Source organism: Botrytis porri (assembly GCF_014898465.1).
Source record: "Botrytis porri strain MUCL 3234 chromosome Unknown BPOR_025, whole genome shotgun sequence".
Taxonomy (NCBI): domain Eukaryota; kingdom Fungi; phylum Ascomycota; class Leotiomycetes; order Helotiales; family Sclerotiniaceae; genus Botrytis; species Botrytis porri.
This window is the reverse complement of record NW_024066099.1, coordinates 135,096-163,086: the sequence shown is the minus strand read 5'-3', so window position 1 is coordinate 163,086 and position 27,991 is coordinate 135,096. Positions and strand designations below refer to the sequence as shown.

The window sequence follows — 27,991 nt, the reverse complement described above, 5'->3', positions numbered from 1 at the left end:
ATGATATCGATGATGTTTAAGAGACGAAATGGTGGTCTCGAATGTTAGAAAATTATCAAGATTCCAGATGAGACGAGATATTATCAAGGTTTCCATCTGTCTCCCGAACTTCAAATTGCAATTTCACAGGTCTTGCAACTTTTTATATTCGATAGAGTGCTAGAATTATCAGAGACGAAAGTCATAACATCTTAGGATTAGCAAGATTATCAACCTGTCTTTAGATGCTGGCCAATGTTCAGTTTTCTCCTTACCAGCTGAATCTCCTTCCAACGCAGCACAGAGTTCTGCGTTGTTAACCCATAGCCCATGAAGACGAAACTATATACTAGGCGTGAGAGATTAGGGCTTTTGACTACAATGGAGACTGAAAGAACTAAATCGCTGCTATTAGATCCCAGTTTCAACCAAAAAGAGATGGATTTGCGACAAATTGCTTGCGTTCACGGTGGACGCGAGACTGCACGATACGCTCATTTATTTGTTGTGGAGCGCCAGGAATATTCAACATCTTCGCCACAACTCAACACAATCGTTTCAATGATATTTGGACAATTATTCAGGTGCTTGAGGAACGAAGTCAACTGATATCTACGATTTTTCTGTTCCTTTCAAACCAAGAGGGGAGAGTTAATATGATATATAAGGAAGTAGGGATACAAAAGTTAGATACAAAATAAACCATTCAAATGGACATCGCATCATCGAGTAAGGTTAAATAATTGATTAGGTGTTGAAGAAAAGACAGGAAAGAAATCCTCATCAGCTCCTGGTGTAAGTTATCGTTGCACGTCACCCGGCTGGCCATAACAAGCTTAGCGTCGAGAACGGACTAATGTTTCACCGCACAGCCATCTAGTCAGGTGATCATCTTCGATCTTTGGATCTCTTCACCAATATTCCCGACCACGTAATTTTACAACTTATCCGTCGAGTAAACCACTAGGTATCAATACATTTGATTGCTCTTTTTCCTCAGACATAACCGAAATTCAAAAAGGCCACCATGTCCCACAGCAAACGTAATACATCCCGTGCAGTCTTCACCTCCCACGAGCGTGAGTTGGCGAAATCAGCCTGGACAAGCAGTAGTGCTCGTCTATCACGAGACTCATTTTTACCATTTGCTTCATGTCGCCTATGTCTCTTAGCTGCGCGTACTCCTGTCTCGTGTGGTCATGGTGATATATTTTGTCGCGAGTGCGCGTTGAGCAATATCTTGGCGCAGAAGAAGGAAATTAAGAGGCTGGAGAAGAATAAGGAAAGGGACGATCAGGACAAGAATGAAGATCGTATGAGAGAAGAAGATGAGGCGAGAGAGAGGGCTGTAGCGGAGTTTGAGAAAGTGCAAATGGGGTTAGAGGGGAAGACGGGAGGAAAAGGCGGCAAGATTGTAGGGAGAGAAGGAGGAAAGATTATGGTAGAGCAAGAGGTAAATGGTGAAGGTGGAAAGAGGGGAGAGAAGAGAAAGTTTGAGTTAGATGAGGATGAGCTTTTGAGAATTGCTCAGGATGAGAGATCAAAAGCGAGGAGAGCTATTGATGACGAAAAAGTACGATGCTTAATCCGATGATCATGGCAATTTACTAAAATTACGATAGGCTTCCAAAACAACTCTACCTAGTTTCTGGGTTCCATCCGTCACACCAAGTTCGAACACCAATACCACTCTCCACAACATCGTCAAAAAAGCCAAACAATCGCCAGTTTGCCCCGCCTCACAACAAGATAAACCACACAATTACTCACTCCACACCTTAATTACCGTTGCGTTTACAGAAGAAACCGACAGCGTCACAAAAAAGCCGCAAAGAATCTGTCCTTCATGCAAAAAACAATTGACCAACACTTCCAAAGCCGTACTTGCGAAGCCCTGCGGTCATGTGCTCTGCAAATCATGCGTTACCAAATTCATGACTCCAAGCGGAGTTCACGATCCACATGCAGAAGCGGGAACGGATCAGAATGCAGTGGCTTGTTATGTCTGTGAGGCAGATCTGACAGAGCGGAATGATGTCAAGGAGAAGGGGAAGAAGGGGGATAAGGAGAAGATCAAACCGGGATTGGTAGAGATTAAAAGTGAGGGAACGGGATTTGCTAGTGCGGGGGGTAATAAAGTTGTGAAGGAAGATGTCGCGTTTCAATGCTAGAATATTATGGCTTGATGATTGATTGTATGATAGAGCGCGCGATAAATTGTGATGATTCGAGGGGACAATTAATATTGTACCATGATTTCTCGGAACGTTTAGAATATGGGTCTCAACATGCTACTTCTGATGTCCAAGTCAACTTCACAGAAAAGAACTCGGACTTGATAATTTTCAAGGCTACGCTAGCTCAGATACCTCAATGGCTTGACTGTTCTGGTGCGCTTTATGCAGGCACTGTTTTAAGATCTGTATTGTCAGGATGTTCTATATTATTCCCTCTCACTCCCTCCTATTTTTCGTTAGCTTACTTACTTATCGGGCAAGGGGACAAGACGTTCATCCCTCTCTTCACACCCCGCTGCAAATCGCTCACCAATATGAGACTCTGTATTCTTTTAAACCAATCTCGTACAGAAAATACGTCTTCCACGATACACAAACCCCAAGCACAGTGGCCTTTGTCCATGGGCCCCAAAATTTCCTCTAATCACATGTACGCATACAGAAAATCCAAGCAAAAACCACGCATACACTCTATCGTTCCCCAGCCTGCCCTTCACAGAGAGAGAGCTTTGTACCGCCTTTGATAAAATTAATTTGGATAGTCTTGGACTCTCATAGAAAGGCTATGTGTGAGAAGGGGATTGAGTTTTCATACTGCCTTTGATACTGGTATACGTGTGCATGGTAGATAATCTCCTATGGCCGTTCTTTACATATCGTTCATTGCGGATTATTAGTATTTGAATTGATCATACCCGCGTAGAATATGTTCTTTCCTCCAAGAGAAAAGGGGAAGCAATTGCGTCGTTAGTAAATTATCTCATGTATGAGACTAAATGTACCACAATATTTCCAGACCACTCGCGAGTTTCCATGGATAATTAATAATTTGATATAGATTCGAAATCATCAGGAGTATCCACGATATCATCAAATTCCCAGCAACCGTGAATAACTCCTAAACTGCTCATCCGAGCTGTAGCTATGAAATGAACGGATCTTGACCTTTCCTCAAGCTCGTCTGTTATTGCCGAATCTGTTTCTCAATTGCGAACTGTGTTAACCATGATCATTTTTCTTTCGAAGTTCAACGCTCAAGGTCCAATATCTGATGTCAACACCTTACTCTCTACCTCCCCCTCTCTTCTTTCTGTTCCTCCAAGTTCACTCGAACCAACACGCACACCCATTATCGACGCTTTAAAGAATTCCACACCAATTCTCACTACCATCAACAATATATCCAATACCATCTTCAAAGTTCAAAAAGACCTCGTGATAATGTTCACTCCAAATCGACGCGTCGACAGAAGCTCTCAAAGTAGCTTGGCTTTCCGGTACTTACCACTCACTTCACCTCGTCACTTCATGATTAGTTCACCCCGCTTCTTTCCGTCCCCTTTCCTCTCTCAATTAGATGAAGGTATTGATATCTTTCATATACACTATACACTGGGGGAGTTCCTCTATACTTGGACAAATAATGATTTCCCATCTAATCTATAGAGTCAAATCAGAGCATAGCAATCTGATCCTGAAGGGCCGACCCCATTCCCTCTCTTCGACATTCGGAAGAATTGGAAGATCAGATTGGAATGAAGAGTATTCTTCGCACGAGAATTATGATAAGTCAATGAAGATTGTGACAAGTAGTGACCGAATGCAGTTCAGAAAAGGAAAAATACCTCTCGATGCTTTCATACCAATGTTGTTAGATGAATGAGAGATAGAGGACACCTGAAATACTTAGTTCATCGGCTACTTATTAGATATTCGGCACACGTGAGGTTGAAAACCTGCAATTGATATGGAGAGCAGAGAGAAAGTTCCTGACACTCGACCTAATTACTCATCACGGTACTTTGCAAAAATGCATTCCGAAATATACGAGGAATATTACAGAGGTAGAACAGAGAAAGAAAGAGGAAGTCGAAGTCGAAGTCTTTTCACCCTTTTCTTTTACTCCGAAGATTACCCGTCATTTGCATTCACAGTCAACCCACCTACAATCTACCCCGCGATGGCAGCGCACTCGAGCTCTCACCGCATCTATGGCCATCGCGTACCTTGTATGTACAATACATTGCTGTCGAGTAGATTTGAGTTGATTAGTCTTATACTAATGGGTAGCCCGTGCAAATTGTAGTGGGTATTCTCCTGAGTCCCAGAGTCCTGATTCCTGAAGTCGAAACTTCCTCTTTCCAATCGAACCAATCCAGGCAATGTCAGAAAGCCAAAGTCCAATTATTCATTATTCGCCTCCTTCTTTTCATCGTCGTACTCGTAGTTTTTATTAGTCGTAGTGGATGATGAGTGGATCCGAGAACGTGCGTATTTGAAACAGAATTGACGGGTGGGAATATGGATGGATGTTGTGATGGATGATAGACATCCCTTTTATCTAATTAAGTTAACTGGGGATTTGCTTTTTGCGATCTTCGGCTCCAAAGTTCCAAGTTCCAAATTCAAACAGATGAGAAGGAAGGCCGGGGACCCTTGATTGGAATAATAAATGGGTAAAATGCCCTTGGGAAGTTATGACAAAACAAATTACATTGTAGACAATTATTATCTGTGAGTTCCATAAATTGAAAAAAAAAAAAACACCCTTGGAAGAATCCTTAAAACTCCGAATCGCACTAAAAACTCCCCCAACATTTTCTCCATTAAGTTAGTTAGTATTTGAATCCCGAGATCAACCAGAAAAACGAGGCACGAATCTTGAAAATTTTCAAACGTGGGGGGCTGAAAATGTTCGACTTGTGTATTATATATTATATATTATATATTATACTTTACGAGTACATAATAGAGTACCGCTACCTGTCTGGGACTCTGGGTCCGTCTGAGTTCGAGCCTCACGTCTTGCTGTACTACAGACTACAGTACACCAATAGACCACGCATTGCCTTTTGCATGTGCATACCCGTTCACTGTTTCAGGATAGGGAGAAAACATGCAAGAAGACATAGCCACAAACCTTGGGAAACACAAGTTACAACATCTTGTATCTCACCACGTCCGTCCATCCTCTACTTCTTCTGGAAGTCGACAGCAGTCGAAGCCCCTGATGATCTGACTGCTAAACTCCATACTCCATTTAAAACACATCACTACCGCGTAAAGCACATGATAATACTGTAGCCAAGCTCATGGATTTCTTATTGATAGACGAGCCAATCAAAAGCTCGTAGGTTGAGATCAACGAGTCAAGGGGTGGTCGAGATCTTGGTGAAGTGTTTACTTTCACTTCTTCCACTAGCCGCATTGAGAAAATATGCCGAAGAATGACAGATGGAGAAGGACCCTGCATAAGATCCATCATCCACCAGGGTAGAGTGATGGATGGACGTGTTGATTGAATTTGGATTCAGAGGAAGTTTTGGATGGAAAGCATTTGATTGGATGATTATATGTAGTCAGGGCTTGTGGGTGGAGGCAATACCAAGACCATATCTTTGACATGTGAAAGGACGTTGCACAGCATCAGGATGGAAGAAGGTAAGGTAAGATGAAGCAGTACTCTGTAGATACTAGGTAGGTAGGTAGGTGTATCTGTCGGAGCATGTAAGAACCTGCCCAGTTGGCTTGCTCCTCCCTCCCCCTTCCTCCTTCCTCCTGCCCAAGTACGTGTAGTACCTAGATGCACACTCCAGGGCTGTACGATTAACTCTGATCTGATGGCTACCGGTATTCTTGCTACAATCTCATTCCCACCATCCCACCACGTCTCTCAGGCGGGTAAATGCTGACAACGTCTCATCTCTTATCGGATCCAATGAAAACGAGTCAATTGCAAGAAGATTTACGGTAAATCGAGATAAACTGATGAATATGAATTTTGAATTGGCACCTGATTAGAAACCTACACCCAATGAAGTTAGAATAGATTCTCAAAAACTGTTGAGGAGGAAAGATCTCCACTATCACTTCTCTTACCGAATCCTTAAAGTGGAGACGATGGTTTTCAGCGGGAAAAGTAAAAATAATATGGAGAGATATCAAGGAAGATAGAAGATTTGGTTTACGCTAAGTGATTAGGTTACAATAAGGGTTCAATTGGCATTTCCTCTGCAAATTTATTAACATGTGGTGGCTCGATGGGTGCTTGTGTGATCTGTGTGTGTATGTGTGTATGCGTGTATGCGTGTATGCTGCGTGTGTACTCGGTATATGGTAAGTGAATGATTTTATATTTTTTACTATTTTACGGTTTTACCATTTTGCTATTTTACCATTTTGCTATTTTGCTATTTTTGCTATTTTCCTATTTTGACTACTAACAAGGTAAGGTACCAGGTATCCATACATGAGAATTGCCTCAATCATTTTATACCAAGACTCGAAGCTAAGAGTAGCTAGGGAAAGCTAAGAAATTTTATATTTCTCAACATCATATATATAAACTTCCCATCTTCCTCTCCCTCTTGCACTCCTTCTCTCATCTCTTCCCTCTTTTTGATATCTTTCCCCAAATACCCTTTCCTTTCCTCTCTTTGTCTCATTTGAGAAGAAGTTTTAGGAATTTGGAATATTCTTACTACTGTCTCAAAGCTGACTTTCTGATACCGTTGTTCTATTCATCTCTTGACAACACGCACAAAGAGCAAGGGCAAGAATCACCTTGGCAGAATAAACCGAGATTTTCAAATAATTCCCTTTCAATTTTTTTTATTCTATACAAACAATTGTACAAGTCTCCTCAAAATACTCGAATTGAGTGATAACAAACTCGCAAACATGGCACCCTCAACTCGCTCCTCAGTGAGCAACACCCTCGTTGAGGAAAAGCAACCTCAACATCTTGACATGCTTGGAAATGTCTTTGAACTCCCCAATTATACCATGAAAGAAATTTACGATGCTATTCCAGCTCATTGCTTCAAACCATCCATCATTCGATCAATGGCATACGCTGTCCGCGATTACTTCTACGTCTCTACCCTCATCTATCTCGCCCTTACCTTCATCCCAATGCTTCCAAACCCATACCTTCGATTCGCCGCTTGGGTCGCCTACACCACTGTTCAAGGATTCGTTTTTACTGGTATTTGGATTTTGGCACATGAATGTGGACACGGTGCCTTCAGCAAGAACAAGAGATTGAATTGGACTATGGGATTGATCATGCACTCGTTCTTACTTGTGCCATTCCACTCGTGGAGACTTTCCCACTCTCAACATCACAAAGCTACCGGAAACTTGGAAAGGGATACTGCTTTCGTTCCACACACCAGAGAAGGTTGGATCCAGAGAAACTTTGGAGAGAAGGCCAAGGCCAACATGATCGAGTTTGCTGAATTGGCAGAAGATTCCCCAATTTACTCTCTTTACTTTGCATTCATTCATCAATTTTTTGGATGGCCAGGTTATTTGATTGCCAACTTGACTGGACAAGACTACAATGGTGCTAAGGGAATGAGAATTTCTCACTTCTATTTTGGAGAGGACAGTGTCTTTTACAAGAAGCACGAGTTGCCTTTGATCGCATTGAGTGACGTCGGTGTTGCTGTTATGATTGCCGCTTTGATCTGGGCTGGTCAAGTCTTCGGAAGTTTCAATGTTATTATCCTTTGGGGTGTTCCATGGTTGTGGGTTAACAACTGGATTGGTACGTTTTATCTCGATTCTCAATTACTCAATACTAACATCATTTCACAGTTGCCATTACCTTCCTTCAACACACCGACGCAACCATGCCCCATTACAACAACAACACCTGGAACTTTGCTCGTGGTGCAACCGCTACTATCGATCGTGATCTCGGTTTCATCGATTCCCATCTTTTCCACGATATCATCGGTACCCACGTTTGCCATCACTTGGTTTCTACAATCCCATTCTACCACGCCGGAGAAGCAAGCCAACACATCAAGAAAGTCATGGGTCAACACTACAAGGCCGATGTCAAGACTCCTTTCTGGACCGCTTTCTGGAGAAACCAACGTACATGTAGATTCGTCGAAGAATCTGAGGGTATGGAAGGAAGTGGTGTCTTCATGTACCGAAACTTGTATAACAGAGATGGAGAGGTTCACGCTAAGGATCTTACTAATGGCCAAGCTTCTATTGCTAAGTCAGAGAAGCCAACCGTCTCAAAGGTCGTACCAGTTGGTTCCATGGCTACAGCAATGAGCACTAGCCGAAACATGAATGCAGGAAGAAGATTGAGTCAAAGTGTTCAAGAGAGAGCAAAGGCTGGATTACCTCTTTTGGCTGAAGTTATGGGAGAGTGAATGAGAAATGGGAGGCGGGATGTTTGACATGAAAAGTTGTCGACATAATTGACCACGTGCATTGGTGGATGGAGTTGGGGAGTTTTCGCTTGCGAGTTGAGAAGATACTTGGGTCACAACACGATACCAGACCCAAGATATATAGGTTTAAATTAGATCTGGACTCCTGGGGAGAGATATCCTTCTTTTTAGAGATAGATTAGCTGGTTGATTGCATCTTCTGGTGTACATAGAGCGTTGTGGACTACACTGCATAGATGGTTTAGATTAAACTCGACTAGACTAGACCACGGCAATACGTTTAGAATAGAACAAGAGCGTCATTACACTCTTTATATTCTATCACTTCAACCTTGAACAATTGATTTTATGAGTGAGAGGTCTGAGGTGATTTTATTCAAGTGGAGTCTTACCGCATCCGAGTACACAAATGAAGTTGTATTTGTATCTACATTACTTCCCACCAACCGTCGGTAAACTTGATTGTAGTGCTACAGCTCGACCCTGAAATGTAACACGAGTGTCTACAGGGTAAGCTTCTGCATTCCGCAATATCTTACATAGTACCTGGTGTTGAGAAGTCGGAGGTAGATACATCGGCGGCGGGGGCGAATGTGGAATGATCAAGTTGGTACGGTACACATGGTGAGATGGCGGACTTTACTCGCGATATATGTTTGTGTTGAACGTAGAAGGGTACTGGACTGGATGTTTGAGGATGGTATAGAATGTAGGATGTTATTGTCTATTTGTGTAATCGGATGTAAACAGTAAGGATGGACAGAATGGTTGGATGGGTGGATGGTGGTGTCTTTGTTGTTATGCGTTGTGTGTTATTGGTGGAAGTCCCAGTGGGATCTGGAGATTATATTGCGGAAAATCATATATGTATGTATGTATGTATGTATGATTGAATTAAGATTCTCATGCTAAGTTACTTCAATGATTGGATGTTGCCTTTTGTGTATGAGGATTTTCGTCTCTGTGGTCTATGTTGGTACCTCATAATTTTGTACACAGATCTATGTGCTGGAGTGTGGGAGGAATGAGCTTGCCAGCACAAACGATTCTTCGCAAGTCATCTTTCATCAAGTCATTCCCAGAATCGTCGGGAGAATCTCTGCTAGTTTTGACGTTTCATCTTTTGAAGCATTTTTGTTTTCCAATAGCATTAGGAAGGATAGTGTGCGTGAGTTTGATACATTTCTACTTTCCAAAAAAGCAGCCTGCGAATGGGGGAAGAGGTAAGTGCAGCGGCAAGCCTTAGAAGGAAACTTAGATCTTGAGATGAGGACGAGAGTGAACGAGAAAAACATGAATGTGATATTTTGTACGTTTGGGTAGTTGTCTATCAATTAAGATGATTGTATGTATTTCCCAAGCCAGATGATAAATTAAGTGTTTTATAAAAAGAGCGCATGTGATGAATATCAAACATCGTCTAAATATTCGTGACATTGTTCCTCATTGAAGTAAATAACTTCCGAGTACTTGATTGAGGAAAAATGAGGAGCAGTGTCCCTCCCGCCTTCCCATCTTCCCGCATTTCTGCATCTGATCATGGCTCTGCATCTACATCCTCAATACCATGCCGTTCCAGCCTCTAAATCCGTTCTCCGGTTACATATACACTATTTCTCCAAGCCTCCTTACCACTACACATCACATCATCCGAGCAAACATGTCTAAAAGTAGTCGGCAAGTTATTCTTATCCCTATAATGACTCAGGATATGAGCCAAACTCCGTTTACAACCATCCAGCTCATTTCTCGAAAATCTTCGATCGCAACCCTCGACGACACAACGATCTCGCGTACAATCTAGTATCAGAAAGGTATTTTGCTTGAGCTCCTCGCGTTTTTGATGGCGCTCGAGCGTAGGAAGACGTCAGATGTCAATGTGGTGCGTTTTGAGATGATCTTCTATACTGTTTATTCGGAAAGATAGGTGGGTGCAGGAGGGTTCAGGACAGGCGATGAATTGACAAGGATTGTGTGTGCTGAAACGTTCTCGGAGAGCTTGTCGAGAGGTAAATCGTTCATTGCTATAGCATTCGTAGGGGTTGGAGGAAGTGAGGCGTTGTCTTTTGGATTGAGGACTTGATGTTTCGGTGGAGGAGTGTTCTTTAGTTGGACGTTTCTTCGAGCGAGAGCTTAAAGGTGATGTGAGAACGAAAGATTGGCTAGAGGAGGGAGCGGGATGATAAAATAATTGAGGAAATGCCGTTGATTGGGTTTCGGAGGTGATATGTGCATCATGACCTGAACTGCAACCGTTATTCGAAAGGCCGTTCTACACAGGGCTGTGAAGACGCCATCCTTCTTCATAATAAGCTTGATCAACTACCTCTAGTATACAGGAGCTCTTCTCCTCCCTGTCTCCAATCCGAATATTTAGAAGAATATCCCGAATGGACCTGCGAATAGAAAGCCCGAATTCCAAAGTCTCTGATGGCCCAAACGCGTGTCTGCGATAGAAGCATTGAATAGAATCTTTCACAAGCGAGGGTTTATGTTCCATAGAGATATTCTCTTCTATTGTCAAAGTTGTTTGTATCAGAGTAAATAATCCATATGCAATTTCTTAATTTGCTCGTATAAAGAACTTGGGAGGTTGATTAGTTGAGGAAATAGTCGAAGAGTTCGGATAATGAGCATTTCCTTGGATAATCGAGAATGAGGAGTGGCTGAGCAAGGGATTCTGGAAGAGATTGTTATTGTTAGTGCGGGTAATCTCCGAGTTTGTGGAAGTATATGAGTCTCAGAAGTCAATGCAAGAAGAAGGTCGAGTAAATAGCAAAGCTATGACTTAGATAGAGACTTCAAGAATGACCTAGTGGCCGATCTAGTTCGGTACCCCTTTGTGTGTGCTTATCACTAGAAGCTCGGAAGAGCCAGGTGCTGGTAGGAGATGAGAGTTAGGATATTTGGAATTGGGAGCTTGGAGAAACCAGGAACAGAAACTCTGCTTGTTGACCAAAACCTTGAATCTTATCACATAGTTGGAAGTAGTGTTTGGAACGATGAAGTTTTTGGCAATCAACTTGAGCTAGAATAGGTCTAGCCTTGAATTGTCTTTGCATTCTTTTCTTAAGCGATGTATTAAAATATAAGACACAACCACGACACCCCCTTCTCCAGATGACTGCTAGTGCAGTATCAACCCCCTTCAAGCATTATTAAGTATTACAAATTGGACCATAGATTGACCCTACCAATCTGAAAGTACCTCCAAACGGCACCCATCTACTGAGTGATCAATAGGATTTTCTCACAGGCGACAGGGTAAGTACGGTCATCGGTTGGGAAAACGGCGATAGAATAGACATTAGCCTCGGAGGTTGGGCAAGCCCAGAAGTCGTTGCCAGGGTATGTCAAGGAGCCAAGAACGCTGTTTGGAGCGCTGTTAGGGGCGACGAACGCCCAACCTGCATCGTATTGAATGCTGGCGTTTGGAGCAGCATATGCGACTGAGTTGTCGGAGAGATATAATTCTTGTCCTCCTTGGATGTTTACATGTCCGTTATCGAAAGAAAATTGAACGGCTGTATACCTGTTAGCTTATTTCAAACCCTGTACATAGAAACATGTTTATGCTTGCCTGGTGTAGGTTTTCCAACCCAAAGATAGCCGTTGTCTGCATTGATCTCCAAGCCTCGGAAGATCGACCCAGCTCCAGTTGGGAAGGTACGGAGTGTGTAGGGAGTATCGGCTGTGCTAGCGGCGATAGGGCTAGCAGCGACAGCGCTGGCGAGGAGGGTTGCGATGAAAGTCTTGGAGAACATGTTGGTGTTTGGAAGCTGTTGGATTGATAGAACAGTTGGATATGTGTGTAGTGAAATGATGAGTGAGTTGGAAGCTGTTGGTGATGATTTGAGTGATGGTTTGAATGATATTTGAATTCCAGGACCTCTTTATACATAAGATGTACCCCTATAAGATCCACTTACTTCCGTGGAGACACCACTGGCGCTAATCTATTAAACCTATGGACAATTTTGTTCTTGGTTCACGTTCAGGCGAATATCCAATGTTGTCACTGAGTTAATAAATTTTAATATGGCTCTCCTGCTCTGTCTCTCGTATGTCTCTCCGACCTCGTGTTTGTAGGCTGGGCAGTGGCTTTCCGAGGACTTCAAAGTGGCTCAAGGTGGATCTTTTATGCATCTCAAAATACCTATGGAGTATATGGAGATCCCATTAAGAACGTTAGACTCACCCTTCAATTCTGGCCGTCATATTTTACAGCATACAACGACGTGTATGTATGACAGATGAACTCTAATTATTGACGGCTCTTGACTCAGCCACGATTATCCACTATATATATGCACGCTTGGTGCGTCGGAATGAAAACAAATAGGCGGGGCGTTATAGGGGTAGATCTCCACAGCCCGCAACGGGTCATCGGCTTCTGCAGCCCCACAAATCGAACATTGAGCTATTTCTGAATTCTGCACAGTACTACTTCGAACTTCGTATAGGTGCGACTTCGAAGTCATTCTCAGGAATTCTTTGCAGCACCTTACAGTGGGCGAATGTATTCCACCTCTCCCCGAAAGGTCATCACTATCGGTTTCCCTTACCGGCACTGTTCTTGCCCGCTCATCTGAATCTCGTTACCCCAAGCCTGAGTCTCAAGTTAACAAGAAGGGGTTTGCACCGCCGTTGTTCTTGCCACTCTGATTCGCTTCCTTAGAGAATTCTCATTCCTCCAGCTGTCTTCTTGGCCTTGGCTTCATCTGCAAAGTCCATCATAAAAGTCTTTTCTATAAAGAGACACGACATCTTCGTACCCGGCAATACTTCGGTTGTCTCGTCCATACGTCCACCCCTCATTGATAATGCCACTTACATGAAATGAATAATGAATGCAGGTGTATCCGCAGCGTGACATACATTTGCTTCCACAAATTGGCCAGTCCCAACTTGTCTCCCCAAAGCTGACAATTCACATGGCTCTTTCTCATCTGCAGAGCCAGGCGTGACAGGGGACGCTATTGAGACTCTTTTTCGGTGAGTTTAGCGGCTTTTTGCTGTGTTTAGGGACTGCATTCGAGACTTATTTTGCGGGGAAGAATTCACCCCTCCTCGCTCAAGGCTTTTGCCACAAGACCTCGTATGGATTTGCATACAAGGATTTTCGATTGCTATTTTACGTAATTGCTTTCAGAGTAATGCTCCACCTCGCAATCATTGCATTTCCGAATTCAACCCCAATGCTATATTTAATGTTTACCAACAAAATCGACGACATAGAATGGACGTCCCAATCAATATGAGCAGCAGAAACACAACCAAACGCATATCCTCGTGGAACCGTCAGGAGAATTCGTCGAGTTACACCAGATCATCGTATGTCAACGGGCTCTTGGATACTTAGGCAATCAGCCATTCTTCCTTTCATCGTCACCGAACTGATCCTTTTAAATTGGTCGCTGTATTGTTGGTTAAAGCCTAGCTCTGAACAAATATGTAGGGCGATCAGGGACAGCAACTGATCTTTTGTTGCTGGCTTTGTGGTGTGAGCAAGCAGGAAGACCACGGCTGTCATGGTGGGTTGTATAATGGCTTTCTATGGAGAATCAAGTGATTCACTTCCTCATTGAGCGATTTAAGCGTTGAACAAAGGGAGACATATTGGTTGCTACCATAAGTTGTTGTCACATTGAGAGAAAAAGATTTAAGAGAATTCACATTCAGACTTGATCGACGCCTAAAGCTGTTGAAGATGGTGTTGCACTACTGGTCCTGCAGAACAGCTCACAAATTGTAAACATCTCCTATTGATCCTGTATCGTATGAAACTGTCGCAAGGATTCTGCTAAAGGCGAATCGATATGTGATGAGGTGACTTGACTTTATGTTGTCGAGGATGTCGGCTTACTAAAACTTCATCGTATTAGCCCAAGGCTACCATCATCATAATCATTGTGGACTGATCTTCTATATTCTGTTGCTAACCCCTGCCCCACACTCATCAATGTCTATTTCCAGCCGGAGTCCTTGAGTACAGTCGAGACGCTGTCCCAGCTGTTCGACCTCAAAATCACCGTCCATATCTGGCATGATACAGTCCGAGTCAGCGTTTCGATGTGAGTTGACTTTCCACCTCTTGTTTGCTAGTGGTTTGCTTAGGTTCTGATATTCTTCATCTTCAAGCCGCTTTCGTATTCTAGCACAGTGTTCTCCAGACGGACAATTAAACGGGTCAAGGCCCGCTTGTTTATTCATGACATTTCTGTGGCCACGCTGGTGTCCGATTTCCAATTTTGTTTAGCTCCTGAACTAAATAAGAAATTGGAATGGCTGGTTTTCTGACTTTCGAGGGCGTGTGCTGAGCTGCCTCGAGACTTATTTTGCTTCATGATGTGTCTTCGAACCAGGTGATATGCAATTCAGCAAATTTTGGCAAAGCGGACGTGTTCCTTCTTCATAAAAATGCGAGCTCATTAGTAACGTAGATAGGGGCTAGCCAAGCTCTGATTTCTAAGTTGTGTCGTCACGCTCTGTTGCTCACGGCACAGGGAGCATTGGATCCAGAAATTCTTGTAATTTTCAAGAACACAATGTTTGAGTTCTCTCTCTTATACTGTGTTGCTTCAGAACCCAACAAGACACTGTCAAGGAGCTGAGCTGGCAATTATGAGCCGTTTCACGCAGGGGAGCTGGAGTACGGGAAGTGAACATGCTGGCCTTGCTGATAGCCTCTCGTCGGACGGACCGAAAGGAGATTTTTTTATGGCCCTATAGACAAGTCAGCTCTGCATAGGGCGGGATCCGTACAGCAATTTCCTTGAAACCTAGATCGACCTCGAAGCCTAGGTCGTCAGCTTTTGTCGCTTTTATCGTTCCAATGGCACCAACCTGATCCAAAGAGATAAAGAATTAGCCTTCCTCCCAGTACGAGGAAGAAGATAACATCTTCCATCGTCAACGAACTGTCTCAATCAAACCATTGTTACTGAAAAAAATGTTTTTTACAATAACAATTATTTAATTTCAATTTCCAAATAATTATTAGACGGGCGAATTACTCTCATGCCCTCCAAATGTCATTTAATTACTCTCATGACCTCTAAATGTCATTTTATTACTCTGATGTCCTAAAATTAAGGAGTGATTTACTTTTTTGCCCCTTGGATTCTATAATAGATTCTATAATAGAATCTATATAGAATCTACCTCAAATTCATTGATTCTAGTCTATCTAAAAAAAACTAAAAACTTTTAAAGGCAAGCACGCATTTAAAGGAAAAGAAATAATATATCTATAGAATCTATTCCCCTTTTATAGAATCTAGTCTAAAGTAGTTAGAATCTATTCTTCTATTATAGAATCTATTTCCCTTTTATAAAATCTGATCTGAAGTAATTAGAATCTACTCTCGTTTTTTAAAATCTATCCTCCTTTTAGAGAATCTACTCTTTCCTTATAGAATTTATATTTTTTTTCCTTATAGAATCTATTCTAAATAAATAGAATCTAACCATTTTAAATTAAAATCTATTATAGAATCTAAAAGGCATGAGAGTAAAATTATTATTATTTTTAGGGTATGAGAGTCATTAAATGAGTTTTGGGGGGCATGAGAGTAATTTATCATTATTAGATATCTATAACATTTATATGTGAGATAAATATTATTTATTTTATTTTCGAAATAGTAAGAATTATTTTTTTCCTATTTAAATTACATCTTTATAACTATTAATTTTTTATAAAAAGATCATTAAATTGAAGCTTAAAACCTTCAAAAATAAAATTAGTTTTTTTTTATTAATTATAATTAAAAAGCTTTTAAAGATTTAAAACTAATTTCAAATTTATATATAACTTTTGTATAAATTAAAAAAATCAATATTTTAAAGCTTTAGATTTTTACTTAGAAAAATCCTAAAAATCCAATTTTTATGATATAGACTTAAAATGATTTGAATTATATATATATAAATTTTCAATATATTATATTATGTTTTGATAGAGATATTAATAAACTGAAAAAGCACTTTTTGGTATAAAAGGGTGGCCCAAAATAGGGGTGGCCAGAAAGTCGGGTACCCGACTTATCCAATCTATCGGACATGAGCTGAAACATTGGAGGCTGTTAGTTGTGGTATAGACCTATGTATTCGGATGGGTCCCGATTTCGTAGATAACGACCACGACTAAAGCTCTTCTTGCTCCCACGATAGTCTTTAGCGATAGGTTTTTGGGAATAACGATTCATATCAGGTCTCTCTTGGGGCTCAGTGCTATGTCCGCGTCCGAAAAATCAAGGTCGTCCCCTTCAATCTCTGATCGTGCTTCGCAATCAGAGCCATCATAATCGCTATTTGGAACCTGCTTTCGATTCTCTGGTCGGATGCAGGAACTCGTCTTTCAATACTCTTTCTTTCCACAAGTGTCTTTGTCCGAGCATAAGTGCTGAAGAACCAAGGGGGTAGATGTTCTCAGATGTGGACGTGGTTCTCTCAACATTTCTTCCAAGAACCTCGAGGAAGCTTTTTGTCACAGAAATTGCAATGGTCGTGGGTTCGATCTACGATTAAGAAAGTATTCTCTTTGATCGGTTCTGATATACTCTTCATTTCATCTTCTGATAGACCTTTGAGGTAGCCTTTATGGGATTTGGTCTTTAGGCGATTTCTCATAGTCTCCTTTCTCGGGAATGTTTTCGAGCAACCAGGCACAATGCAAGCGAAAAACTCATAAGGATTATGGATTTTTTTGTGGGATCCAAGCCCTTTAAGCTCCACGCTTGCGTTACAATCGTTGTAGTAACAATTGTATTCGTTCGAGGAGACTTTGCGCTGCTTCCTGAAAGAGGAAGAGATACTCGTGGAATCTTCATAATCACTAGGACGCTTAGATGAACGTAAAAAACTGAGGGGTTTCTTTTTATTCGTGGTGTCAAATCAGAGAATGCAGTTCTTGTGTTGTGTCTTCTAGAGGAAATATTCTGCGGTATAGGCTGATCGTATCCTGTTTTGGAGTGCAAGCTGTACGGCGCGACGGTGCGTTGCTTCATCGCAATGATCATTACAACTCCACTATCGAGCGCGGCCGGATTATCGTGCAAAGGTCTGCCCCTCTTGAAATTGAATTGGTTCGCGATGAAGATGGTGTTGGAGAAGAAGTGTTGTCAAGGCTTCAATTTTTTGTGGTGAATAAGGATGATGAGGCCGGAGGAATTTGTTTTAGACCCACTAAGGTTATTGGCGACTCTGGAATCGCCAGAAACGTTCGTACATTGATTTCAACCATGACACATATTACACTCATTAACTCTTGGGTCAACAACTGCTAGAAAAATCACTCATCTTGCGATATAGCTACGAGAAGCCAGTTGCCCTCGAGACTGTTGAATATATCTGGTGATAAGGATGTCATTCATTTGGTAGAGACTACGGATCTCCCAAGCAGCGCCAATCGACCCTCTTACGCAACGTTGTCACATTGCTGGGGCGCTAATTGTATCATTCAAACCACATCATCTACTACAAAATCTTTCTATAGTGGAATTGAAAAGCGGATCTCCCAGCTACCTTTCAGGATGCAATATCCGTAGTACGAGCTTTAGGATTAAGATTCATATGGATTGACTATCTTTGCATTGTCCAGGAGTCTCTAGATGATTGGAAGCATGAATCGATTCTTATGGCTTCAATATATTTCAATTATTATGTAAACATCGCGGCTACTGGTGCTGCTGATAGTCCTAAAGGGTGCCTGGCACCTAGGAATCCACTTCATCAATCCATCCCCTTGTTCGCAAAAGGTCTCCTGAAGCCAGCGACAGAGGATGAGAGCATATTTGTCCGCCGTTCGCTCAATGGACTCCATCAATTTCATTCCACTCCGAATATATTGAGAAATGAGACCACTGACTAATGGGGCAAAGAAAAGCACGAGGCGCCATTGTTGTCAAGAGCCTGGATTTTCCAAGAACAATATTTAGCACCAAGAACTTTGCATATTTGCACGTCAGAACTAGTCATGGAATGCCGCAAAGAACTAAGATGCGAATGTACTGGACTCGATTCTATCGCATCCAACCCTCTTCGCGACGCACAAGATATTTCCTACGATAGTTGGCTTCGTGCCGTGGAGGAATTCTCCAGGTTGAGATTGAGCCACGAAACCGATCGATTGAGTGCCTTGTTAGGTATTGCCAAGGTTTTCCACGCTAAAATGATGTCTACATATCTTCAAGGACTTTGGGCTGAAGATCTTGCAAAGGGCTTACTGTAGGATGTTACGAGGTATGAAGACGTACATACCACTGTAAGTACTCTTAGTTTGCCACCGAAGAGGCAAAATGGAGAAGTAGCTCCAACGTGGTCATGGGCTAGCATGGTGATGACAGAGGGGATTGGAATAATCTTTCCAGCAGCCCATGATGCATCATTCTCCAAAAATTCACAGTTCCATACTTCGGACCCCGCTTCACTACCCACAATGTCTCTCAGCACTTCATCATTCGAAAACTTCCTAGAAACAAAAACAATTTGCATTAATACCGAATATTTTTTCGCAACAGTTTTTCTGCCAGAAACGGGGGAGAACACGATGCTTGTGTTTGACGCGGATATTGAAGACATGATTTGATATCTATATATGGTATGAATTTGGATATCCCTTCGCATCCGGGAGGTCTTCCGTAGAAGCAGAGCTGGGAAGTTTGCTGCTTACTTCTAGGTTTAATGACAGAGAGAAATCATGAGTTAAATGAAGAAGCAGACTTCTTCTGCACGCTTGCGGTTAGATTCAACTCAGTTATCGATGCATGGGAACGGATTGGTGTACTTGATGTCAGTAAAGATCATCCAGACTTTTCAAGTATAGGATAACGGGACTTTAATCTCATTTGATTACAATCACAGACATAAGTCAAGGTGATCATGGAACAGTAGGATAAATTTTATAATATAAGTCAACAAGCTATCCACTCGTTTCTACCTAGGTAGGTACAGAAAAGACACAAAAATGGGTATCTAACAACCAACACTCAAAATGCTGCGATGAAAAAGGAAGATGGTTCACATGAAATCCCGCAATGTTGCTCCACTACCATCGTCATTGTCCCGAGTACCCTTCGGTAATTGGGACCTTGAATAGATAGTGTAAGAGTGACAGCCATTCCTCCTCATTGTGCTGCCTCTGACTCTCTCATCTTTTGCTCTACCGCAGCTCGACGAAGTCTCTCAGCAGCTGCATCAGCAAACAATTTATCATCACCCGTCAATCCCAACTCTATTGCCCGCTCAGCGCGCTCTATGCTATTTCGGGGACGATCCCCCGCCTTTCTCGGAATCCACGCACGCAACAACCCCTCGCGTCTAAGACGCGCATCCGACATTTCCGTGAAGCGTATATGACGAGTGTAGAATTCTCCCCTCTCGTTGAAGAATTTTGAAGCGCGTAAATGTCTGTCGAGTGGACTCAATCTTGCCAGTTGAAGAATATCTTGATCGGTCAGATTTTCTCCAGTCGAGTACGGTAAGGCCATCAATCGTTTAGCTTCAGGGTGGTATTTTGCACCGAGAGTTTTACGTCTACGATGCAAAACTTCGTGGTAGACACCTTTGTTGTTGATTTTCTGTTTGATTCCGCCCCATTTCTTTACTGTATCTACATCTGGGCCACCAATTTCTTCGTAATTGTTATGAGTAGGGGTAGGTTGATTATCATAGTTGCGAATACGTGATTGAGGGGCCTTGGAAGGATACGACGAAAGAGCTTGAGAGATGGCAGATGATGGGAAGGCAAGATCTCCTTGGCGCTGGAGCTCGCAGGCAAGCTCCCGGTTCTGTAATCGGAATTGACCAATCAAAACTGCGCCAAGTTGATCATATCGGCCATGAATGCTTTGTCTCTCATCAATGATAGCTCCATGCTCAGCTAACATGTATCTCATGACAGTATCTATTTGATCCTGCTTTGAAGAGTTTTCAAGAATAGGTCGATTCAGACCAGGCCTAGCAGCATAGAAATTTTCGATGTCTGTTTTGTTTCTCGGAATCCATGACTGCAAGTACGAGACTTCTTCAGTTGTAGCTGGTGTGGGGAGATTCATGGTGATAACTCCTGGTTGTAAATCTAGGTGTTCGTCAAGATCAAGACCAGGCTCGGGGACTTGAGAAACTGGCGGATCATTGAGGGTTTCGCTGATATAGTATTGACTATCAGTAACATTTTCATTGATAGCGTGCTGGATAGGAAGAATTTGACCGCCAGGAGATTGGTCGCGAGTCAATTGATACAGGTAAGGTTGTGCCTGGGGTAAATCTCTAATATCGTAATCAAAATCATCAGAAGGTCGATTAAAATCAGAACTTGTAGGTTGCAAGACCGTTGATGGTGGGCAAATTCCGAAGGACTCGGAGTCTCCGGTTTGTGTACTTGCTTGTGGCGATGATGGCCGGAAATGATCTGAGGCGCCAGGCTGATATTTTTGCAGCGAAGTTAGATCTCCAACATACTGATCGTATTCTTGGGGTGATTTGGAGGATCCAGATTGCGCGCGCGATGAATACTGTGGTTCCCTTGAAGACTTATAGTCTTGTCGATCTAATTGAAATTGAGATGTTATTAATCACAATCACACGCAATAAGATCAGAAGAAAAACTTACAAGATGAAAGATGGTCTAAATTGTCGTTTCTAATATTATGTTCCTCGGCAGAAAGATATGAGCAAGAACCAGACTTATGACCATCTTCATATTTTAACTCTGGCGTGTCACCTAATTGCGCGGTCAATCTATGTAATTTTGCCTTTCGATGGAGGGGAAATGATATGTACCAAGTTGTGTTGAAACCGGGTGGTAAACATGGTCATCTTCTTGCTCTTGCTTAATAAAGGGAACTTCCTGCTTGATAAAAGGAGTTTCTGGCATGATTGAAGAGGCTCTTTGTGAGGAGCTGCTATTCTTCTTGTTTCGTTCGTCTTCTTGCAAAAGAAGAGGATCAAGAAGAAAAGTTAAGTGCGACATTGTGTGTTTGAATTGAGAAACTTGAGATGCAAAGATCTAGTCGTTGTGGTATTTGTGTTGCGAGGAGAAAAGCAAGAAAAAATCAAGGACAAAGCTCGAAGAGGTAATTTAATATGGTTGCTGTACGACCAAATTATAATCAGAGACTTGATAACCATTTTGTTAGTGAATAACGGAGCCAATGAAAGGCTGAAGATTTTGGATTATTGTCCTAAAAGACTGATGAATGCTGAGCCTATGACTTCATTCACTTTTTGAACAATATGAAATTGAGAATGCTCTGGAAAAACATTTCTTTGGTGAATGTGAGACTCCATCTCTCATCTTTTCACTTTTCGGATGATAAAGTAGCAAATATTCTAAGTTTCAAGCAAGTGACCGTTTAATGTCATTCTAGCAATTGATATTTTGATCTCCTCAGATTTATAGAGTTAGTTAGCGATTTCTCTTAGTTGTAGATCGGAATTCTTTCATCATAACTGCAGATGCATCGGTGTCACATCAAGCAAGGTCTTCTGCAAGATTCACTATCTTCACGCTGAAGTAATATCAAAGGTCCTGCAGGCAAATCGATTATCACGGGTTAGATCAAGTCATTTAGAGTCAAAATATCAAGCTTTCTAGAAATATCATTGCTGTACCTAGGTACTGTCGATATTATTACGGATAGGGGATTCTCCGCCAGAGATGCGTTACTTCGCTTCGCTCGATGAGTCAGCTGTAACCCCTCATTCACAATTAGGGTTTGAGAATTTGAAGCACTGGGACGTGGGTGGGAATGTGATAGACAAACTCATACGATTAAGCTAGCTTTACAGAAAGTAAATAAGATAAGACAAAGTTCCATGACCTTGCTCATAGGTTGATAGTCATTTGCCAGCGTATTTATTAGCTTAGAATTGTGGTCACATCATCAACCGCAAACGAACAACTCAGATCCAGGCCAGCCTAAGATTTGCTGACTCCTATATAAATTTAGGATTATATGACACTCAGTTTCATTCGCGGTAATAGGGTTAGGTTATCTCTGTATCGATATCTCGAAAAGTCATTCGTGCAGAAAAACCTATTCAAATTCATCTCTCGGTAGAGAAGCATGCTAACTTCATCTACAAAAACCCCCTAGAGACCATTTACCATTGAGGATGTGAGCTGAATTCCAAGTCAGCCTATAAATATGCCCAGAACTGTTCACCCTAGAAAATTCAAAACTCCCCGCGATCAGTGAAAGACACAACTATTGGAAGTGAGATGGAGATAAGTATGGCATCGAAAACTAGTCACACTGTCACACTTTGTAATCCTAAAGCATTCACCTTCCTGTATTCAAGAGACTGCAGGTGTTAGACAGTGGGCAAGACAAGCAGAGCAGTCTAGGGATTTATCACTTACATGTTTTTCCTCAACGATTTTTCATCTACTTGATTTATTTCCACAGACACTCCAATCGTCATGAGCTTGCTGTTGGTGATCAACATAGTTATTTGAATACCCGGATCCGGTATTGCTTGATGAGGTAGCAACGCTTCCCACTGCATTCCAAGGAGCTTGTTGAGGAGTTTCGGTAGCCCAGCGATCCATTAGCGTCATCGAGTTTGTATTGGTAATCGAATAGGAAGTGTATGATTTTTGATTTTGGCTTTGAGCACTACCATTGTTTGATAGTACAGCACGATTGACTTCTGTGAATTGACTTTGGGTATAGTAGTCGGTCCACTGCCCATTGGCTGTATACTCGGCTGTATTTGCGCTGTCCGAAGATTGGACGTGAGCTGCCTAGATTATGCATTAGTAAAAGAACTAACTTTGATCAAGAGGAATATACCTGAACGGTTGATTTATCGTATGGTGAGTTGGCCATTATGATGGAACTATAATGAACTTGGTGATATTGATATGGCCTTGAAATATGTTTTGAGAGTTTCTGATTGGGATACTGCGTTCTCTGGTCTCTCTATCTTAGACGACCAATATCTCGTGTTGTTTGGATCAAAAAAACTGAGAGGGTTGAGCAAGTAAAGGCTTGAGCTTTTAATGAAGCTTCTGACGATGAATCAGCAGTATGTTTTCTCGGAATTCAGGTGGAATAAGTTGTTTGAGATAGAAAGACTCTGAAGCATGTAGGAAGATTGAGTGGAAAACCATTGCTCTTTATATAAGAATTCATCTTGTTACTAGAGCTTCCGTCCTCATCTTGTCTACTGTGTTGAAAGGCAATCTTCACAAATCTTCCCCAACAGCTGGGGACTTTTGTCACCCCAGACCTAAATGACATAGGCCACTGTTTTCGCCCAACTAAATGCAACTCGACTAGGAATTGAGCAGAAGGAAGTTATTACGAGACACTTACCAAAGTCCCATGCTGCTGGGGACTTTTGATCTTGCCAAACATGCTGTCGATGAGCCACAGTTATGATTGCCTTTTCAGAAATTTTCTGTATTGCTGTGCACCAATTGCGGCATATCCATGCAGGGGAAATGTGAGCACTTAGCCGAGATAATATCACGGCTGGAACTCCGTTGAATCTAGATGATATTTCTGGCAGCTGTATGGTACTTTTGGTCAGTTCCAATTCCAAAGGTTCCTCGGCCTCCTACAAGGGTGTTCATGTGGGGGGTTTTAACTGTGTTGATCATTAACCTAATTAAATTACAGTCGGGACTATGTCATACTGCACGCAATTAACTTCCAGCTGGACCATTTGTGCCAATAATTATACGTGCGTGAACTGCTTTCCTGAAAAAATGTAAGGATTGTTCTAGGTTGCTGGTAAAATTCACTGCGAGAAAATTAACGATAATGAACGGATCGATTTTAAAGTCGGCTAATACACCTAATTTCATAACTACCTTTCAAAACGTAATTTTTCTATACTTCACCAAAAACATCTAAATGTTATATTCCTATTGTTCGTTCTATAATAATTTTATTAGTCTAATATCGATTTCAATGAAAATGATATTTTACAATAAATAATAATTAAATCTATTATATACTCAATTTTCAATTAGTTTAGAATTATATTGATTGAAATAGAAATTTAAAAATGAAAATCTAAAAATGAAAGGCTTTTTCTTTGAAAGTTAGTTGTAAAAACCTTTAAAATATTATATTATTTTAAAATCATTATTATTTCATTTATATTATTTTTGTTAAATTCAAATTTGAAAGATCGATTTAATAATTTAATAACTTTTATAAAATATAGAAATTTTTGATTTTGAAGCTATATTAATAAAATTAGGATTTTATAATTGATTGATTTCAGCTAAAAAGTCGTGAGATTATAAAATTACGTTTTAAAAGTTGGTTATGAAATCGAGTATAATAACCGATATCCCTACATGTTACACAACCCTGTATCTTGCACATCTTTATTTCTTTTCAAAATGATATATTAAATTCAATTAATAATTGATTAATCATTATATTTTATTAAAACTTTTTATTAAGATATGATTATATTATCTTTATTCAAAACAAAAATTGATAAATTGAGAATATCTAGATAGTATAATATAATTTCAATATAAAAATATTGATATTAAAATATTATATATTGATTTATTCAATAATATAAATAAAAAGAATTATTCTTTTTTGAATAATTTAAAATTTTGATTTATTCTTATATAAAAAATTAAAAAAAGGTAAGCTTTTATATTAAAGATTCCAAAATATCTTAAATTATTATGATAAAATTTATAAAATTTTCTTTTAAATTAAAATCAATTATAAATTAAGTATTTTGTAATATTTGAATAGAAAGCTAATTTTATAATAATATTTATATATTAATTTGGATTAAAAAAATATAAAAAGCTATATTTTATGAATTATATATACTTATAATTATTTATTAAAAAACACTTACAATTAGGTATTATAATAATATTATTACAATAATTTCTTTTCAAATAAATTGTTTTTTAATATAATTCTTGAAATATACTATTATTTTTTATATTAATATCAAATATAAAATATTATAGGATTGAATTAAAAATGAATTTTGAATTTAGAATTCTTAGAAATTTTGAAAAAATTAAAGATATTTTCTTAAATAAAATTCTTTTAAAAATAAGTTTATTATATATTTCTTTTTTAAAAAAAATCTATAAAATTTTGAAATTTAAAAAAATAAAAAATATTTTTAAAATTGTCATTTTCTTATTCATTAATTTATAATAGATTTAATATTAATTTTTATATTGTTTATTATTTTTAAAATGATTTTATTATTCTTATATTATATTCTTTAATAATAGTTAAAGATAAACTTAATAAATCTAATTTGAATTATAATTTTTCTTTTTCTTTTTATAAAAAGAAAGGTAAATATATTTTAAAACCAATTTTTAAATCTTTTTTATTCTTTTAAATTAAATATACTATTAAAATCTTATTTAAAATTTAATTCTTAATGTTTTTTTAAATGTTTAAACTTTTTTCTTAAAATATCAATATAAAAGAATTTGAAAAACTAATTTTTAGTTTTATAAATAAATTCTAATATAGTTTTTTATTATATTTTTGATATCTTATAATAATATTATTTTAAATTGATTAATATTTTATATTTCTCAAAAATTCAGTTTTGCTTTATAATATTCTTGAAACTTCTATATATTAATTTTGAAATTATTATAATGATTTTTGAATTTACAATTGATTTTTAATTCAATAAATAAAAGTGTGCAAGATAGAGGGTTGTACAAGATGTAGGGATGTCGGTTACTTTGTATGTGAGGGACTTTTGTTCTCACCTAATCAGTTGTGTTACATTCAAGTCTCCGCCACAAGACAAATGTAATCGCTTGAAAACGACACTTGACTCAATTTTGGCTGAGCTTTGTGGAGGTACGCAAACAAATTGAAAACAATAGAGAATGCGATGAAGGATGAAGTGAGGCGGGTGAGATTGGAGACTGAATGATTTATCACCATTACCATGTACAATCGCTCGTGAATGAGCTGGCTTACTTTGTTGATACGTACGCAGTAAAGTATGGTCCGGAAACCCTGATCTTGAAGGGGACTTTTGGTCAGCCATTGAAATGTATCACAAGGCTAGATTCTACAAAATCGACTGATGAGTACCAGGCTGTCTCGATGTTCTGCAATTTCTTGCCCAGCAAGATTTACTCTTCAATTGGCGTCGCAGAAAGTGTTTCTTCTGTACCAGATCTCTCACTACTGGAATTAAAATGTTTATCTACGAAACACGTTTTCATTGCCAATCACTCCAGAGCATTCACCCTTGCCAGATCCTCACATCAACATCATGTCAGCCCAAACATTTGTCGAGAATCATATACTTATGGATGTCGAAACACAGTCCTCACTATCTACCAGAGGCCACAAAATCCTCTCCAGAGAAGAATGGTTAAAATTCAAGCCGATCATACAGCAATATATATAGACGAGAACCAGACGTACCCTACTGTTGCTCGTGAACTCGCGAGAAGGTTCGACTTTTATCCTACGTAAGTGTTCGGTTTCTCATATTGATTATTGAACGGGAAGGATGTGATGTCGCATCTGGAGGTTCCTCTGCCTCTTTGATAGAATGAAGTTTATCATAGAGATATTGATACTCTGGTTATAGAAGATGTCAATTCACACGGAAGACCGAGGAGTGGGGTTTGAAGAAGAATTTCAGGAAGGCGAAAAGGAAGCTCCTTCTTCAAAATGACAATAAAAGCGACATTGTAGAGTTTGTTATTGGAGACAGACATGTTTCGGGCCCCAGAAGAATCCAAAGGCCGAAGAGAAGATATGCATATGAAAGCTCATTGTCTCAAGGTTTGATATTCCTCAAGACAACTATACATTCATCGAAAGTATTCTAATATTTGATTCGGTGCATTCAGATCTCTCGTATCGAGACACCAATATCCCGCCAAAATCTGTTGGGCCAAATTGCTCACTCGAAGAGCGACTCCCCATATTAAATCATGTGGGTGAAATTGCTTCAGCTCATGTGGAATCGACAATCTCAAACGTTAGCGAGGAGAATGACGCTATGGATCTAGAACAATGGCCCCTCAGTTGGGATATTGATGTCCCTGAATCTCCTGGATTGACTCGACTGCTTAGAATATTGGAGATTGAAGCTTCTATGCCGCCGCTAAATATTGATGAAGTTGTGGGTAAGCAAGAGATTATTTCCGGGAATGAACTTCGGAATAACGTAGAGTACCACGGAAAAACAAGTAGCCAACTATCTACCCTCTGTAGTCGCGCCAGATACGATTACATCCCCACTACTATGGTGAGACCTCTTCCTGTCTCAGAAAAAAGAATCCCGTGGAGTCCGTTGTTCGAGCTTGATATTTTCCCAACTCCTCGAAACACAAGTGGTGCTTGTCGTGGGATAGTGACTCGATCTGTGTCCGTCCCATTATTGGACACGTGGAGCAGTCCAAGAATCGCAACTGGGCTCTGAACATCCCTTCCATGTTCGACTCTCCTACCTCGAAGCCTTTCTCTCGTACACAAAGCGCCAATACGGAGAGGCTGAATCAATCATTCAATTAGTGATACAAAAAGTCTTGAATAACCACAATCTGTACCGCAATCATCCAATGATAAGCGATGC

The 27,991-nt window shown here is 40.1% G+C and overlaps 8 protein-coding genes across 8 annotated transcripts; 5 read left to right on the top strand and 3 right to left on the bottom strand.

The window, feature by feature from the left end:
• Positions 1-1,006: 1,006 nt before the first annotated feature.
• On the top strand, positions 1,007-2,150 carry EAF01_011816 (uncharacterized protein; the record flags this gene model as incomplete). Its single annotated transcript, XM_038920074.1, has 2 exons — positions 1,007-1,552; positions 1,602-2,150. The coding sequence occupies 2 exons, from the start codon at positions 1,007-1,009 to the stop codon at positions 2,148-2,150; spliced, it is 1,095 nt and encodes a 364-aa protein (XP_038764464.1).
• Positions 2,151-3,221: 1,071 nt separating this feature from the next.
• On the top strand, positions 3,222-3,879 carry EAF01_011815 (uncharacterized protein; the record flags this gene model as incomplete). The annotated part of the gene is made up of 2 exons (XM_038920073.1): positions 3,222-3,493; positions 3,663-3,879. The coding sequence occupies 2 exons, from the start codon at positions 3,222-3,224 to the stop codon at positions 3,877-3,879; spliced, it is 489 nt and encodes a 162-aa protein (XP_038764463.1).
• Positions 3,880-6,896: 3,017 nt separating this feature from the next.
• EAF01_011814 (uncharacterized protein) lies at positions 6,897-8,392 on the top strand (the record flags this gene model as incomplete). Its single annotated transcript, XM_038920072.1, has 2 exons — positions 6,897-7,767; positions 7,818-8,392. The coding sequence occupies 2 exons, from the start codon at positions 6,897-6,899 to the stop codon at positions 8,390-8,392; spliced, it is 1,446 nt and encodes a 481-aa protein (XP_038764462.1).
• Positions 8,393-11,638: 3,246 nt separating this feature from the next.
• Positions 11,639-12,177, bottom strand: EAF01_011813 (uncharacterized protein; the record flags this gene model as incomplete). The annotated part of the gene is made up of 2 exons (XM_038920071.1): positions 11,639-11,937; positions 11,994-12,177. 2 exons carry the CDS (start codon positions 12,175-12,177, stop codon positions 11,639-11,641), a joined length of 483 nt encoding a protein of 160 aa, XP_038764461.1.
• A 6,215-nt stretch (positions 12,178-18,392) lies between these two features.
• EAF01_011812 (uncharacterized protein) lies at positions 18,393-19,004 on the top strand (the record flags this gene model as incomplete). Its single annotated transcript, XM_038920070.1, has 2 exons — positions 18,393-18,643; positions 18,695-19,004. 2 exons carry the CDS (start codon positions 18,393-18,395, stop codon positions 19,002-19,004), a joined length of 561 nt encoding a protein of 186 aa, XP_038764460.1.
• Positions 19,005-19,542: 538 nt separating this feature from the next.
• EAF01_011811 (uncharacterized protein) lies at positions 19,543-21,389 on the bottom strand (the record flags this gene model as incomplete). The annotated part of the gene is made up of 3 exons (XM_038920069.1): positions 19,543-20,966; positions 21,030-21,140; positions 21,200-21,389. 3 exons carry the CDS (start codon positions 21,387-21,389, stop codon positions 19,543-19,545), a joined length of 1,725 nt encoding a protein of 574 aa, XP_038764459.1.
• Positions 21,390-22,802: 1,413 nt separating this feature from the next.
• Positions 22,803-23,250, bottom strand: EAF01_011810 (uncharacterized protein; the record flags this gene model as incomplete). Its single annotated transcript, XM_038920068.1, has 2 exons — positions 22,803-23,165; positions 23,215-23,250. The coding sequence occupies 2 exons, from the start codon at positions 23,248-23,250 to the stop codon at positions 22,803-22,805; spliced, it is 399 nt and encodes a 132-aa protein (XP_038764458.1).
• Positions 23,251-26,502: 3,252 nt separating this feature from the next.
• EAF01_011809 (uncharacterized protein) lies at positions 26,503-27,838 on the top strand (the record flags this gene model as incomplete). Its single annotated transcript, XM_038920067.1, has 3 exons — positions 26,503-26,876; positions 26,999-27,195; positions 27,264-27,838. 3 exons carry the CDS (start codon positions 26,503-26,505, stop codon positions 27,836-27,838), a joined length of 1,146 nt encoding a protein of 381 aa, XP_038764457.1.
• Positions 27,839-27,991: the final 153 nt, after the last annotated feature.